At 39.2% G+C, this 12,168-nt stretch overlaps 1 protein-coding gene across 8 annotated transcripts in view; it reads left to right on the forward strand.

The window, feature by feature from the left end:
* The window catches only part of GRIK1 (glutamate ionotropic receptor kainate type subunit 1), a 230,603-nt gene that overhangs the window by 183,767 nt on the left and 34,668 nt on the right, over positions 1-12,168 (forward strand). For 6 of the 8 annotated variants that reach the window (XM_073362544.2, XM_073362562.2, XM_073362533.2 and 3 more), the window contains 4 exons: positions 3,211-3,324; positions 4,517-4,720; positions 5,553-5,776; positions 10,586-10,704. In XM_073362544.2, coding sequence (XP_073218645.2) covers positions 3,211-3,324; positions 4,517-4,720; positions 5,553-5,776; positions 10,586-10,704 — 661 coding nt within the window. The remainder of the gene's footprint in view (positions 1-3,210; positions 3,325-4,516; positions 4,721-5,552; positions 5,777-10,585; positions 10,705-12,168) is intronic. The other 2 variants (XM_073362600.2, XM_073362592.2) reach the window with 1 other exon arrangement.

A 12,168-nucleotide genomic window follows, 5' to 3' on the forward strand; every position in this document is an offset into this window, starting at 1 on the left:
TGTGCTATTCCATGTTCTGTATGACCGTTCTGCTCTTCCTCATTGCCAGCTATTTCAAGCACACCAGTGTGTCAGGAAGTCAGCAAGGTTGAGCAGAATAGCTTTTGATTAATGTGCATTGCCCCAGAACAAATTAAGAGAAACTAGCCATTTATCATGGCCTCAGATTAACTAAATTGATAATACCCAACACGTCATGTATATAAATAATTTTCAGATCAATAATCCCAAATTGATCTCCTTCTGGAAGCAAAAGAAACCTAAAAGACATGCATGTGTGTGTCTTAAGAGGAGGGGAAAGAATCATGAACAATGTTATCCCAATTAAAAATGTCCTAGGAGGAGAAATGGTTAGCTAAAGAATTTGACAATGGGATCTGTGGGCTTTCAGCCATATATAGTTTGAATGATTTAATTGTTATTGTAATATTTATATAATAGCGATCCCCAAAACCCCAATCAGGAGCAGTGCCCCATTGTGCTGGGTTCTGGACAAGGAAAGATAGTCCCTGCCTCAGTTTATAATCTCAACGAATCCCACCTTGGTCAGTAGTGACTGACCATCTGACAGCTGATGGAGGTGTACAATATGTGAGGCAAGTCAGCAATTTCAGTCTTGGTCTGATCTGGCAGCCTTGTTGGCAATCTCAGCAGGGAGGCACTGAAAGCTGGTCCCTCCAGGATACGGTTGAAACGAACTGGCAGACCAGTGTGATGAAGCATGCTGTTCCGAGGATGGAGTATGCCAGTCCCCAAAGCCATCAATCTGGTACCTTTCACAAACTTTCAGTTTAAAATATATATATCAGACCAGACTCTGAGCTGGCCCTGTCTCTTTAAATTCAAGGTAAATTGGTTAACTCGTCTAACCTAAGATGGTAGATGATGTTTCTGATGTCATTCCAGACTGTTTTAACAAATCAATGCGTGTGGATCATTACATGGGTATTGATCATATTTAAATTGGCAATTGAATGCAGATGGCTTATATACCATTTTCGTATTGATTTTGCTCCTCACAGTGGAGGATGCTATTTCATTAGTTCAGCTTAAGAAGAAAATCTTTCCATGCAATTAAAGTAAAACCTGTGGTGAGCTTTGTAAAATGTATTGTTCTTCAGTAACAGGTATTTTGATTCTGTATTTCCGGTTGTTTGACAGTTAACTTTGCAAGATTCTTTTTCTAACCTTTCAAAAGCCTGGAATGTTGGTCCTGGAAATCTGCTCGCTTTTGTGCATTTTTTTGCATTAATTTGGTCTAAGGCATATCATGCTTCATTCATCAAGTTTTCTAATAGCATAGAAAGATACTGAATACTCTCTAAACATCTTCTGCATGTGTCATTTCATCACGAGTGTCTAACAATAGATCGATAATGAAAAGCTCCATTTTCAAACTGCTGTACTCAGATGTCACTTCAGGGCCTAATCCTGGAAATGCTCAGTGCCCTCCATCCCCACTGAAGTCAGTTCCCGTTGAAGTGACAAATTCAATCCAATAAAAATGGAGGGCACATAGGCCCAGATCCACAAAGGTACTTACATGCCTAAACCCCATATTTAAGCACCCAGCTTTAAATCCAGCTTAAATCCCAGCTTTAGGCTCCTCTGCTATACACAAAACTCCTGCTCAACTGCCACCTAACTCTGTAGGCACCTAGACTCATTTAGCACCTACATTTCTGCTGTAAATATCCCCTAGGTGCCTACGTTTCTGCCTCTAGGCATGCACACTGCAGCCCCATTGTAGGCACTGAGGCACCAATCACCCACCTAAGCCCCAATGCAATCCACAGACTGCGGGAAAGATAGGCAGAGGAGTGCGTGTCTTGCTTGGGTGGCCTGATCTGGTGGTAGGGAGAGAATGTTAAAGTGGAGGGAGACCCACACATAGTCTAGTGGCTAAGTCACTCACCAGAGAGGTGGCAGATTTCTGTTCAAATCCCTTCTCCTCATCAAGGAGAGGGGAGAATTGAATGGGGGAGAGGGGGTGCTCCTACATCCTAGGGGGTACCCTAACCACTGGGCTACAGGTTTTGAACTGCTTGGCATTTAGGCCCCTACTCAGTGAGGTACTTGAGCACATGTCTAACTTTAGGCACATGTATAACTCCATTGAAATGAATGGAACTACTCATGTGTTTAGTTAGACATGTGCTTAGATACTTTGCTGAACTGGGGCCTTATGCAAAGTAGGCAAGTAGCATTTTTAATTACGCCTATTTGGAGGCACAATATTTTTTCAGGAGGAAAACTTGCGCATGCAAACTTGTGTGGGGGGTCAATTATTATTGCCCAATTTCCAAATCTATACCACTTCATTTTAAAAGATATTAATACCAGAAGGATTTGGAAATAAAATCTTAAGATTTAAATTTGAATATATGTAGAGTTGATATTTATCTGAATAAATTAACTTTACTTTTGTAATTTGCACCACTGTAAAGATACTGATCCAAATCCATTGACATCAGTGAAAGCCTCCCTCTTGCCTATATTGGGCTCTGGATCAAGCCCTAAATGCTGGAGTTATTTATTGTGGGGATTGGAAAGGAATCTAAACCTACATTCTCCTTTAGCCTTTACTGACAAACACTGATCAGAGGTGAAATGGCATCACCTTGATGGTTCTGTCATATCCGTAGTCAAGAAGTGACTGGAATAATCATCTGTGCCTTCAGCAGGTTCAGAGCAGAAGTAAAAGGCCAGTGCATCCATCAATCTGTTTCAGCATATGTATCCAAGCTTTTAATCTGTTGTCTTGGAAAGGAAAGGTCTTGCCATATGTTTCAACTTTACCATTTACAAAAAGAAACAATTTCAGGAAAATAGACATTTGACATTGTTTCCTCCTAAAAAAGTCAACACGTTCCACTTTTGTAGTAAATTGACAAATGCACAGCTATATTGACATACCTTATACTCTTATGGTTAATTCATTTCAACCTGCTTTTGAAAGAGCAGAGTGTTCCTAATGATTTAAATATGACAATCAACCATTTGATGTTGTTCCCTTATTTAGAATTACAACCGGTTTGTTCCTGAAACATTTCATACTGCTGGTGTTTTAGTCTATCACAGTGATGTATAGTATCAACGTTCTTTTTTTGGACTGTGAACTATAATGCACATTTATGGAAAATTATACATAATTTCACTGAATGTGATCCCTGAGGCTTAGCAGCCATTTCTCTACTTTGTTCTGTGCAGATTGGGGTTTGGAACTCAAACAGTGGCCTTAATATGACTGACAGCAATAAAGACAGATCTACCAATATCACCGATTCGCTGGCTAACCGAACACTCATAGTCACTACCATTTTGGTAAGTCCTGCTGCATAGTGTTAATATTATTATCCATGGTGTAGAATAGATCATACATTGCTTCCATTGTTTTACATATTTATATGAAGCCTTCCTTTTCAGCCTAAGCTGCACTTCATCTTTTGTGGTTCCCTGTACCAACGTATGATTTGACAAACCACCCCATGTTTCTAGCCCAGCATACTATTTGCAGATAGACACAATCAAACTGCCTACTATCCATCTATACACCAGAGTAATCACATTTCCAAATTATGTTTAGCTTATCTCTGTAGTTTGAAGAAACAATCTGTATTTCTTTCCACCAAGAAAATTTCACACACCCAAATCCTAACTTTTATAGTCAGCGTGTACGTGTTCTGACTTCTTACTACAAACAAGGTTGGACGAGAAGAGCAGCTTATGGTACAGAGTGGAGAGACAGATACTGGTACATCCTCACCAGTGTCGAATGGAAGTTACGGTGGGGAGGATGTGCTGAATTGTGTACCCTCCAGTCACCCCGATCCCTGTCTTCCTGGCCAGTGCTGCTGCTACTTGGGCTGTGCTGGCTGGTTCTGGGTTCCCTGGAAAAGGGGAAGTTGCAGATTCCTTGTGCCACAACTTCCTCCCTGCTGACTTTCCACTGCCAGGAGCCCTGCACTTTAGGTTAAAACTACAGAAGCCTGCCTTGCCTAGAGCCGAAAAGGAAATACTATGTGCACAAAACCACTCTGTCTATGCTATTTTTTATTCTCTCCCATGAATATATTGTCCAGTCAATGATATGATTTCATTATATGATTTCATACTTTTTAAGGTTTGTTTTATTTAGAAAGTCAATTTTTAGGTTTCTTTTATGATTCTTTATGTAGTATTTATTGTACTACTGCGGTATCCTTACCCATCCCTTAACATGGCACATTATATAGATCTTGGGCCTGATTTTGGAGGGGCTGAGCACCAACTCTAATTAAAGCCAATGGGAGTAACAGGCCCTCAGAGCCCATGAAACTCAGACCCAGTACATTTATAGCTAATTGATTTGGGAAATTTACTAACATATCTAAGATAACTTTTAATGGACATGGTAAATTAGTTGCACCTGTACAACTGTAGTAAATCATCCAACTATTTGTGTAATGTATAAACTGAGATTGTCTGAAATGTACCTCATTTCTATTGTTACATGTTTGGTATGTTTGTTCTATAGGAAGATCCCTATGTTATGTACAAAAAGTCTGATAAGCCCTTGTATGGAAATGACAGATTTGAAGGATATTGCCTGGATTTGTTGAAGGAACTGTCAAATATTTTAGGCTTCATCTATGAGGTCAAACTAGTTTCTGATGGTAAATATGGAGCCCAGAATGACAAAGGAGAGTGGAATGGGATGGTCAAAGAGCTCATAGATCATGTAAGATTGAATTGTTCTGTCTTTATTCTACTTTAACCTAATATAGTTTATCAGAAGCCAAGTCAAATGAAGTGTTTTACATTAGCAGGAGCACTAGCCATTTTCACAGAGCAGAAAAGCCCTTGAACAAAGACAAGTAATTAGGGTCTGCAGTTCTGGGGTGTTCTAGGAGGGAAGAAATATATTCCCCCATGCTGTAGACCTGATCCATGGCTATTATGATATCCCTGAGACTACTGTAGTTCCCCCAGCACCCGGGCCCCTACTCTGCTGCAATGATAGTTACATCTCCATAGCAGTAGACCCAATCTCCCCTGCACAACAGTAGGCAGGGAGCTTCCTCTCTTCACGGCTCTGCAGTTGATGAGCGGTGCTGAGCCCCCATGCAGGATTCCCGAATCATGCCCTGCCCTACCCTATCCATTGGAAAGGTACCCGTATTGTTGCATCAAAGGATCTCGGTGTCTGCAAAGACAAGGGAAAGTTTGACTTTTTTGGGGTGCTCTCTTCCCACGAATGATATTTCAGACATGTCCCTTCTGCTTCCAGTAATGTCCTAATAATGCACTGTTTTGCCACACTTTCTTGATGTAAACTGTTTCGGTCATACTCAAATTACTATAGCTCTTCTGAAGTAGTTTTTCTGCCCACAATGACCTTTAATAAGGAAACCAAGAATTTTTATTTTACACTCAGTTACAGTTCAGCTCCTAGGCAAAACTAGACATGTTTGTTTTAGCTTGTTTAATACCCATGGGAAAAGATGGAAGGAATAAAAATATGCTTGTTGAATGCAAAGAAAATGAGAATATTTTCCAATTTGTGTTCCCAGAAAGCCGATCTGGCGGTTGCTCCTCTCACTATCACCTACGTAAGGGAGAAAGTTATTGACTTCTCAAAACCCTTCATGACGCTGGGGATCAGTATTTTGTACCGGAAACCCAATGGCACAAATCCTGGTGTTTTCTCCTTTCTCAACCCTCTTTCTCCTGATATTTGGATGTATGTCCTCTTAGCCTGCCTTGGAGTCAGTTGTGTACTCTTTGTAATTGCAAGGTAAGTTTAAAGACTGTGTGAGAGACACAACCTCTTTACTTACCTCTTATCATATGTGTGTTGCACTAGTCACACAACATATACTCACTCCACTAATAACAATTTAATGATATTCTAGGAATTTTATCCAGTACCAAAAACACTGCATCCCAGAGGGGTTACCTTGCATTATTTTTATATGAAAATAAATATTCATAGTGTGGTGGGATTGTTCTTTACTTACAAGTTGAAGGGAGAAAAAATAAAATTGATAAAATTTGTCATAAGTTACTTAATAGAAATGAAAATATTACATACAACTGCTTTTCAGCATATAGTTACTCCTTTATAAGCGCTGCACTTTTCAGCTAACAGTTCATACAGTTAAAAGCCAAGAGAGAATCTGAAAATCTTTGTTGCTGAAGGGTAGAAGTCAGCTCAGATCAATTCACTCTGAAAATTTAGGATAGCATAACAGAAAACCCAAGGGCTTGGCTCTGCAAGATGCTCCCATACCTCTCTCTAAAGTGAATTGTCACAGGAGGTGCAAAGCACAGTGTACTCTCACATCCCAAGTGAGAGCCATATTCAGGAAGGCACTTATGACCCAGTGGAGCATGTGTTTAACTTCAGCAGGACTTAAACTGGGCTTAAAATTAAGCAGATGCTGTCATGAATCAAGGCCTCTGCGAACAATGAACTCCTAACCCACAGAAGAGCGAACTACTAATAGAATACAACAAGTTTAGAAACTAGGATGGGGGGGAGGGGGAATTGACTGATGAAAAGTTCAACAAATTGTGTTTAAAAACTAAAAAAGAAAAATATGAAAATCTGATTGACAGAGTTTAGCAATACTCCTTTCTTAGCAATTCTGGAGTCTGATGTTCCAATACCTTTCTTACATGAATAGTTCATATATAAGTAGACACATTAACGTCAATGCTACTACTAGTATGAATAAGGGTTAGTCATTTGAATAAAGGTTTGTGGGATCAGGCATCTACATTGCATATGAGACTTTCCAAGGTATCGCTTCCTTAGGAATTTCAATATTTTATATATAAAATATTAATTCAACATCCCTTGGATGCCATATTTGAAACATTAATTTTTTTTTCTGTTGGCATTTGATATCCATACTGTGATAGACCCAGGCCAGTTAGATACAGCAGAATAGCAGAAGGCAGATATAGTGGCCACTGGATTAATGGTTTTCTGTTCCCTGACTGACCAGTAGCAACTCTGGCAGTGAAAGGTTGGCTGCCAACAGCTGCTATCCATTAGGGTCCCTGGGCCAGAACCTGGAGTAGAGGGTGGGCCCGGGTTCCCCCCAACCCACCATTACAGAAACAGCTCCTGGGAGGGAAAAACAGGCCCCTGTCAGGACTGGAGGCTAAACTGTTTTGGCATGAGGCCGTAGGAGCAACAGAGACTGTGGGAATTCTCTCACCAACCTCCATTGCTGGCTTATGATGAAAAGGGCTCAGTAGACTGTATCCCTGGCCCTAGAGAGAGAGAGAGAGAGAAGGGCTATGTGGAGGGTTGCAGTGAGCCTCTGAAGCAAGCATAAACTGCCTGGAAGCACAGGACCCATAGGGACAAGGTTGGAGCTCTGCCACAATACTAAGACACTCTAAAAAGTCATATTTATTTTTACTTCTTCCACTATTTGGAATTATAATTTTCATCACTATTTTCGAACATTTTCCAATCCTCCCTCCTCCTCCCTAGGAATATACATACAAATATTTGTCTGGGTTATTGGTTTTTCCATTACCAACAATTTGTTTTTCTGCTAACACCTTGTAAAGCTTTTACCCCAGTTCTATTATGTATGAATATAAAATATGACATAATTCACACTAATGAAAGAAAAAGAGCATTTAGAGTAGATACTCCAAGAAAACACATTTCAAATCATGTAACTCTTCATGGTCTAACATTTATATAATAGCGATGGGATAATATATAAAGCTGTATTGTTGAAATTCTAAATATTCCTCATCTCAGAGTAAAGATACAATGTAAACATTTATTACAAAACTCTTGTAAATGTAAAACTCTTGAAACAATTAAAATTGTATCTTTTGATTCCAGAGACCACAATGAAAGACCAAATGTAATGAAATAGCATCATTATAATAGCCCCATGTTATTCATTCTGATGGTGTGTATTCACAGTATCTAATTTCCTATACAGCTCTGAGATGAGTTACGTAGTTCTTGTCATGAGTTCCCCCCATCCTGAATTATGATTTCTTTAAATTGGCGATCTCCCTTATTTACAAGAGCAGTCCCCACAGAGGTCAGTTTTTGATGTGGTTGTGTATTTCTTTACGGCCACAGAACAGCTTTCTTTTCAAGTGGACGCACTGTCCAAATGCACTCTTTCATATACGTGAAACTTTGTCTGCTTGCTGGTTTCAGCACCCGTGCCCAAGGCAGACTACAGTGACAGAGGGGGGCGCAATTTGTGGGGTTTATTGTTGTGGTGTTTTAAACTGCTTAGAGTGTGCATAGAAGATCATGGGACCACTCATTAGTGTAGGTCCTGGGTACAGAAAGAGTTCATCCATCACTGACGGCTAATCTAATATCAGCCACAAGACTGCGTACAATTAGTCATGATTTCCCACAAGCTCTTGCAGTAGCTCACTGTACCATGAATAATAATTCTAACTGTGCACAAATTGTCATCTCATTCAGGGCTAATATTAAATCTGCCCAAGAGCGACAGATTAACTTTGTTCTGTTGTGTGCCAAGAATAAAAATATTTTTTCTTCTCCACATTAGCTGTGATTACACTAATAATATTCTGCTAAAATTTCTATCTGTTGCCACCTTTGTTTCATCAATGGCGGAAGAGCTAACATAGGCGTCCATCAGTGATATAGACACAGCATCCTCAAACTTTGCTCAGAGAAACCCTGCGTGAGGTACTGCTTAACTGCCAGCAACCTCCAACATTGTGTCTACACTACTGCTCCAACTGGTGGAAATGAATCAGTAGAAACAACAATGGAAATATTAACAGAAATTTCCTAGGTTAGCCAAGTCCTGGAATAGAATAATTGACATGCCCCTCCTCTGTTCATTGCATTGACATTTCATATGGTACTTTGCACAGAATAAGGTGCATAACAAGTAAATCTGATATTTAATTCTAAAAGAGAATGAGTCACTGATATACTAGCAAAAAAAAAAATTTTTTAAATATGTACTGTAGGTACTTTTGCTCCTTGAATAATCAAAAGGTCATATAATAAAATAAAGCTTTCTGGTCTGGCAGAAGCAGTTCTGGTGACTGAATTTTATTGCTATTTTCTAGCAGTTGCCATTTTATTCCTTCTGTTGTTGATACACTTTTGTCTAAGCCACAGAATAGGTTTATTACTTAAAAGAATGCAAGAGCCCAGCCCTGCTCAATTTGCAGTGCAAGACTCCCAGCAAAAGATCAGGCACAATTACCGTTTTACACTCTTTACACTAACATGTCAACACTGTAATTCAGTGTGTGTGAATGCCCAACAGAAGGCCTTTGCACTTTGATGGCTTATGTGCAAGTTAGCTGGTGCACAGGGATGAGTTTCACCCTTTGTGCACAAATCTAGTTAAGAACAATTTCATTGATTGTAGAAAGGTGGCTTTCACTCTATTAGCACAGTGAAAAACTTGCTGGAATGTAATGGCTTGGGGTTTTTTGTTTTTGTTTTTTTAAATGGCATATGTAGAAATGTTTTGTCTTTAATCTTTATATTGCCTCTTGCAATTATGTTTAACAACTATTGTACTAGTGGTGATGATATTGTTTAGTTAATGGCATCTTAAGCTACCTACTGTTTCAATTAGTACGTTCCTTACTATCAGTGTTCATTACTTCAGCTTAGTGTAGTGCTCTGGTTGCAAGAGTGCATAAATTCAAAGCTTAGTTATATTGCTGAAACAGTAATTAAAATGTATTAGCATGACATTGTCAATTAAAGCTATATTCATAAACTTCAGCAGGAATGCACCTAATATGCCCTGCAGAGCTGAGAAGCAACAGGCAGGGTACCATGGGGAGGAACAATCTTTAAAGTAACTTTGCCAACTGTTTTGCAGACCATAAGGGGGTATAGATTTTGCATTTTCAGCAAGGTTCACTGGGAATTAAGCACTATTCTTCCACTCATTAAGGGGAAACTGGATGCGTAATTCTCTATACATGATACTGAATATATACCCTTATGGTTTTTAAGGACTGAAACTACTCTCACAAAGTAGTTGTATAAATTAAATAATAATTTAACTTATTATTAAAGTGCTGTAACCTCACTATTGAAGAGAGGGACACAAAAATTAATATCTTAACACCAACAGGTCATGTAATATAGTTTTGGGGTTTTTTTTTGTCATGCCCAATGCCAGTTCTTTCTATAGAGAGTACTCCAAAGGCACTGTTTTTAGATCGCCCTTATTCTTTCATGCTTCGCCGGGGAGCAGCTACATGGAATCAGTGCATCCCCCTCTCTGCAGGTCATCAATCGCGTGGCTAGGGGAATGACTGGGAACTTTGAAAGAAACAGTACTCTTATATTTGAGGATTACAGTCAAAGAGCATTAGGATTAATGAAGTAGGGCTTATGCTAAAACTAGAGCTCTGAAAGCTCCTCCCTGCACTGCAGTGCTGCTCTGCAGCTTGCATACGGTAGCAGGACACATGTATATCCTTTAGTTTGGGTTATTTTCTTCATTAATCTTTTCATTTTCTGTATTCTTTAGCAGGTTTGCTGGCTAAGTGTGTATTTTATCTGATGTTTACAGACTGTTTCTGTTAACTACCACAGGTTTACACCCTATGAGTGGTATAACCCCCATCCGTGCAACCCTGACTCAGATGTGGTGGAAAACAATTTTACTTTACTAAATAGTTTCTGGTTTGGAGTTGGAGCTCTCATGCAGCAAGGTACACGGGTCACACATCATTATTGCACACATCCCACAGTCTGCTCAAGGGCTTCTGTGCTGGTAAACTCCACCATCTGTAGCTACCACATATATTATAAAACCTGATCTCAGAAATGAAAAAAGCAGATTACACAGTGAAGCGGGGATAGAGGGGGAAGGGAAATGAAACTGACACCTGCTTAAATACAAAATAAGGTAACTGCAGAAATTAGAAGGAAAAACATACAAGAAAGTATAAAGTTGGCTGTCTCATATGGGAGCTTCTGTGGACAAAACATAAAATAATAGTCAGATGACTACAAAGGTATTTTTATCGATGATAAATCTAAAATCCCTACACGGAAAAATGGGAAAAATCTCTATTCATGTAGGCTTCATCCCAATAGAGACAATAATAGCCATCGCGATTCTGGAACACATACTATAACAGCCAGTCAAAAGGTATTTCTTCGAAAGATTAAGTTTTGCTGGCAATTGTCAAACTTATTTAAAACCAAAAGAAAACCTATTTTTATTGGCTTTTCTGCAGGTTTGAGTCCCATCCTATTGTAAATGCAGCCAGCCTTAGAATTTAACCAAGTCAAGTCCCAGGTGCTGCTGAATTTTGGAAACTGCACACAGATACTCGCTTGACAATGAAGGGCAGCGAAGTGCACTTGATATGGGAAGTCAAGCAGATACATGTACAAAACACTTATGCTTATGGCGTGTGTATACTGAGGCTTCCCATTAAAGGGCTGTATTGTATCAATATGGGGGTCCATTCAACATCTCTGAAAACATTTTTTGGGGGAAAAAAGAGCAACACATAGAGGAAGTCACAGCAATACACTGGTAATAAATTCCCAAATATTTAAGAAAGGAACACCTACATTCATTCAGGTATAATTTATTTTCATAGGCATTAATACCAATTTGGATTTAGTAAACTAATAATAATACTGAAGGAATTTTTCTTAGGGTAGTGAAGAAATTTCACACTGTAACTAGGATAATACATGCATATAGTTTTATTGGTATATTCATAGGACACCTCACCACAATTATTTTGAAAAAGATTGGAGATAAGGTGCTTTTGTTTTTTTCCAATGTATCTGAAGTACAGACTAAGGTTTTACAGTATCAGGCAGGTGTGTGTATATAATTGTGACTGCCTTGTGTGTGAGAGTGCCCCAAGGTTTTGTGTTTTTAATGTCCTGCCTTTTTGGAGTTTACCATCATCCACAGCAAACTGTGGGATGCAGTGTCTGCTAGTTACCACTACCTTGGGTACATGACAGTCAGCCCCAACCAGACTCTGCTTGTCTTTCAAGAAGCTTTACAAAAACGTTTGTAAGGCAAAGCAAATGTTTCCATGTACAAACTTGTGGTACGTGTGACTGTAAGTGCACCATCAGTAACATGTAGAGTTTGAACAAGAGATGAATGGTTGTTAACCTCTGCATCTATTGTTATGCTCTTT

This window comes from Lepidochelys kempii, chromosome 1 (genome assembly GCF_965140285.1).
Source record: "Lepidochelys kempii isolate rLepKem1 chromosome 1, rLepKem1.hap1, whole genome shotgun sequence".
Taxonomy (NCBI): Eukaryota; Metazoa; Chordata; order Testudines; family Cheloniidae; genus Lepidochelys; species Lepidochelys kempii.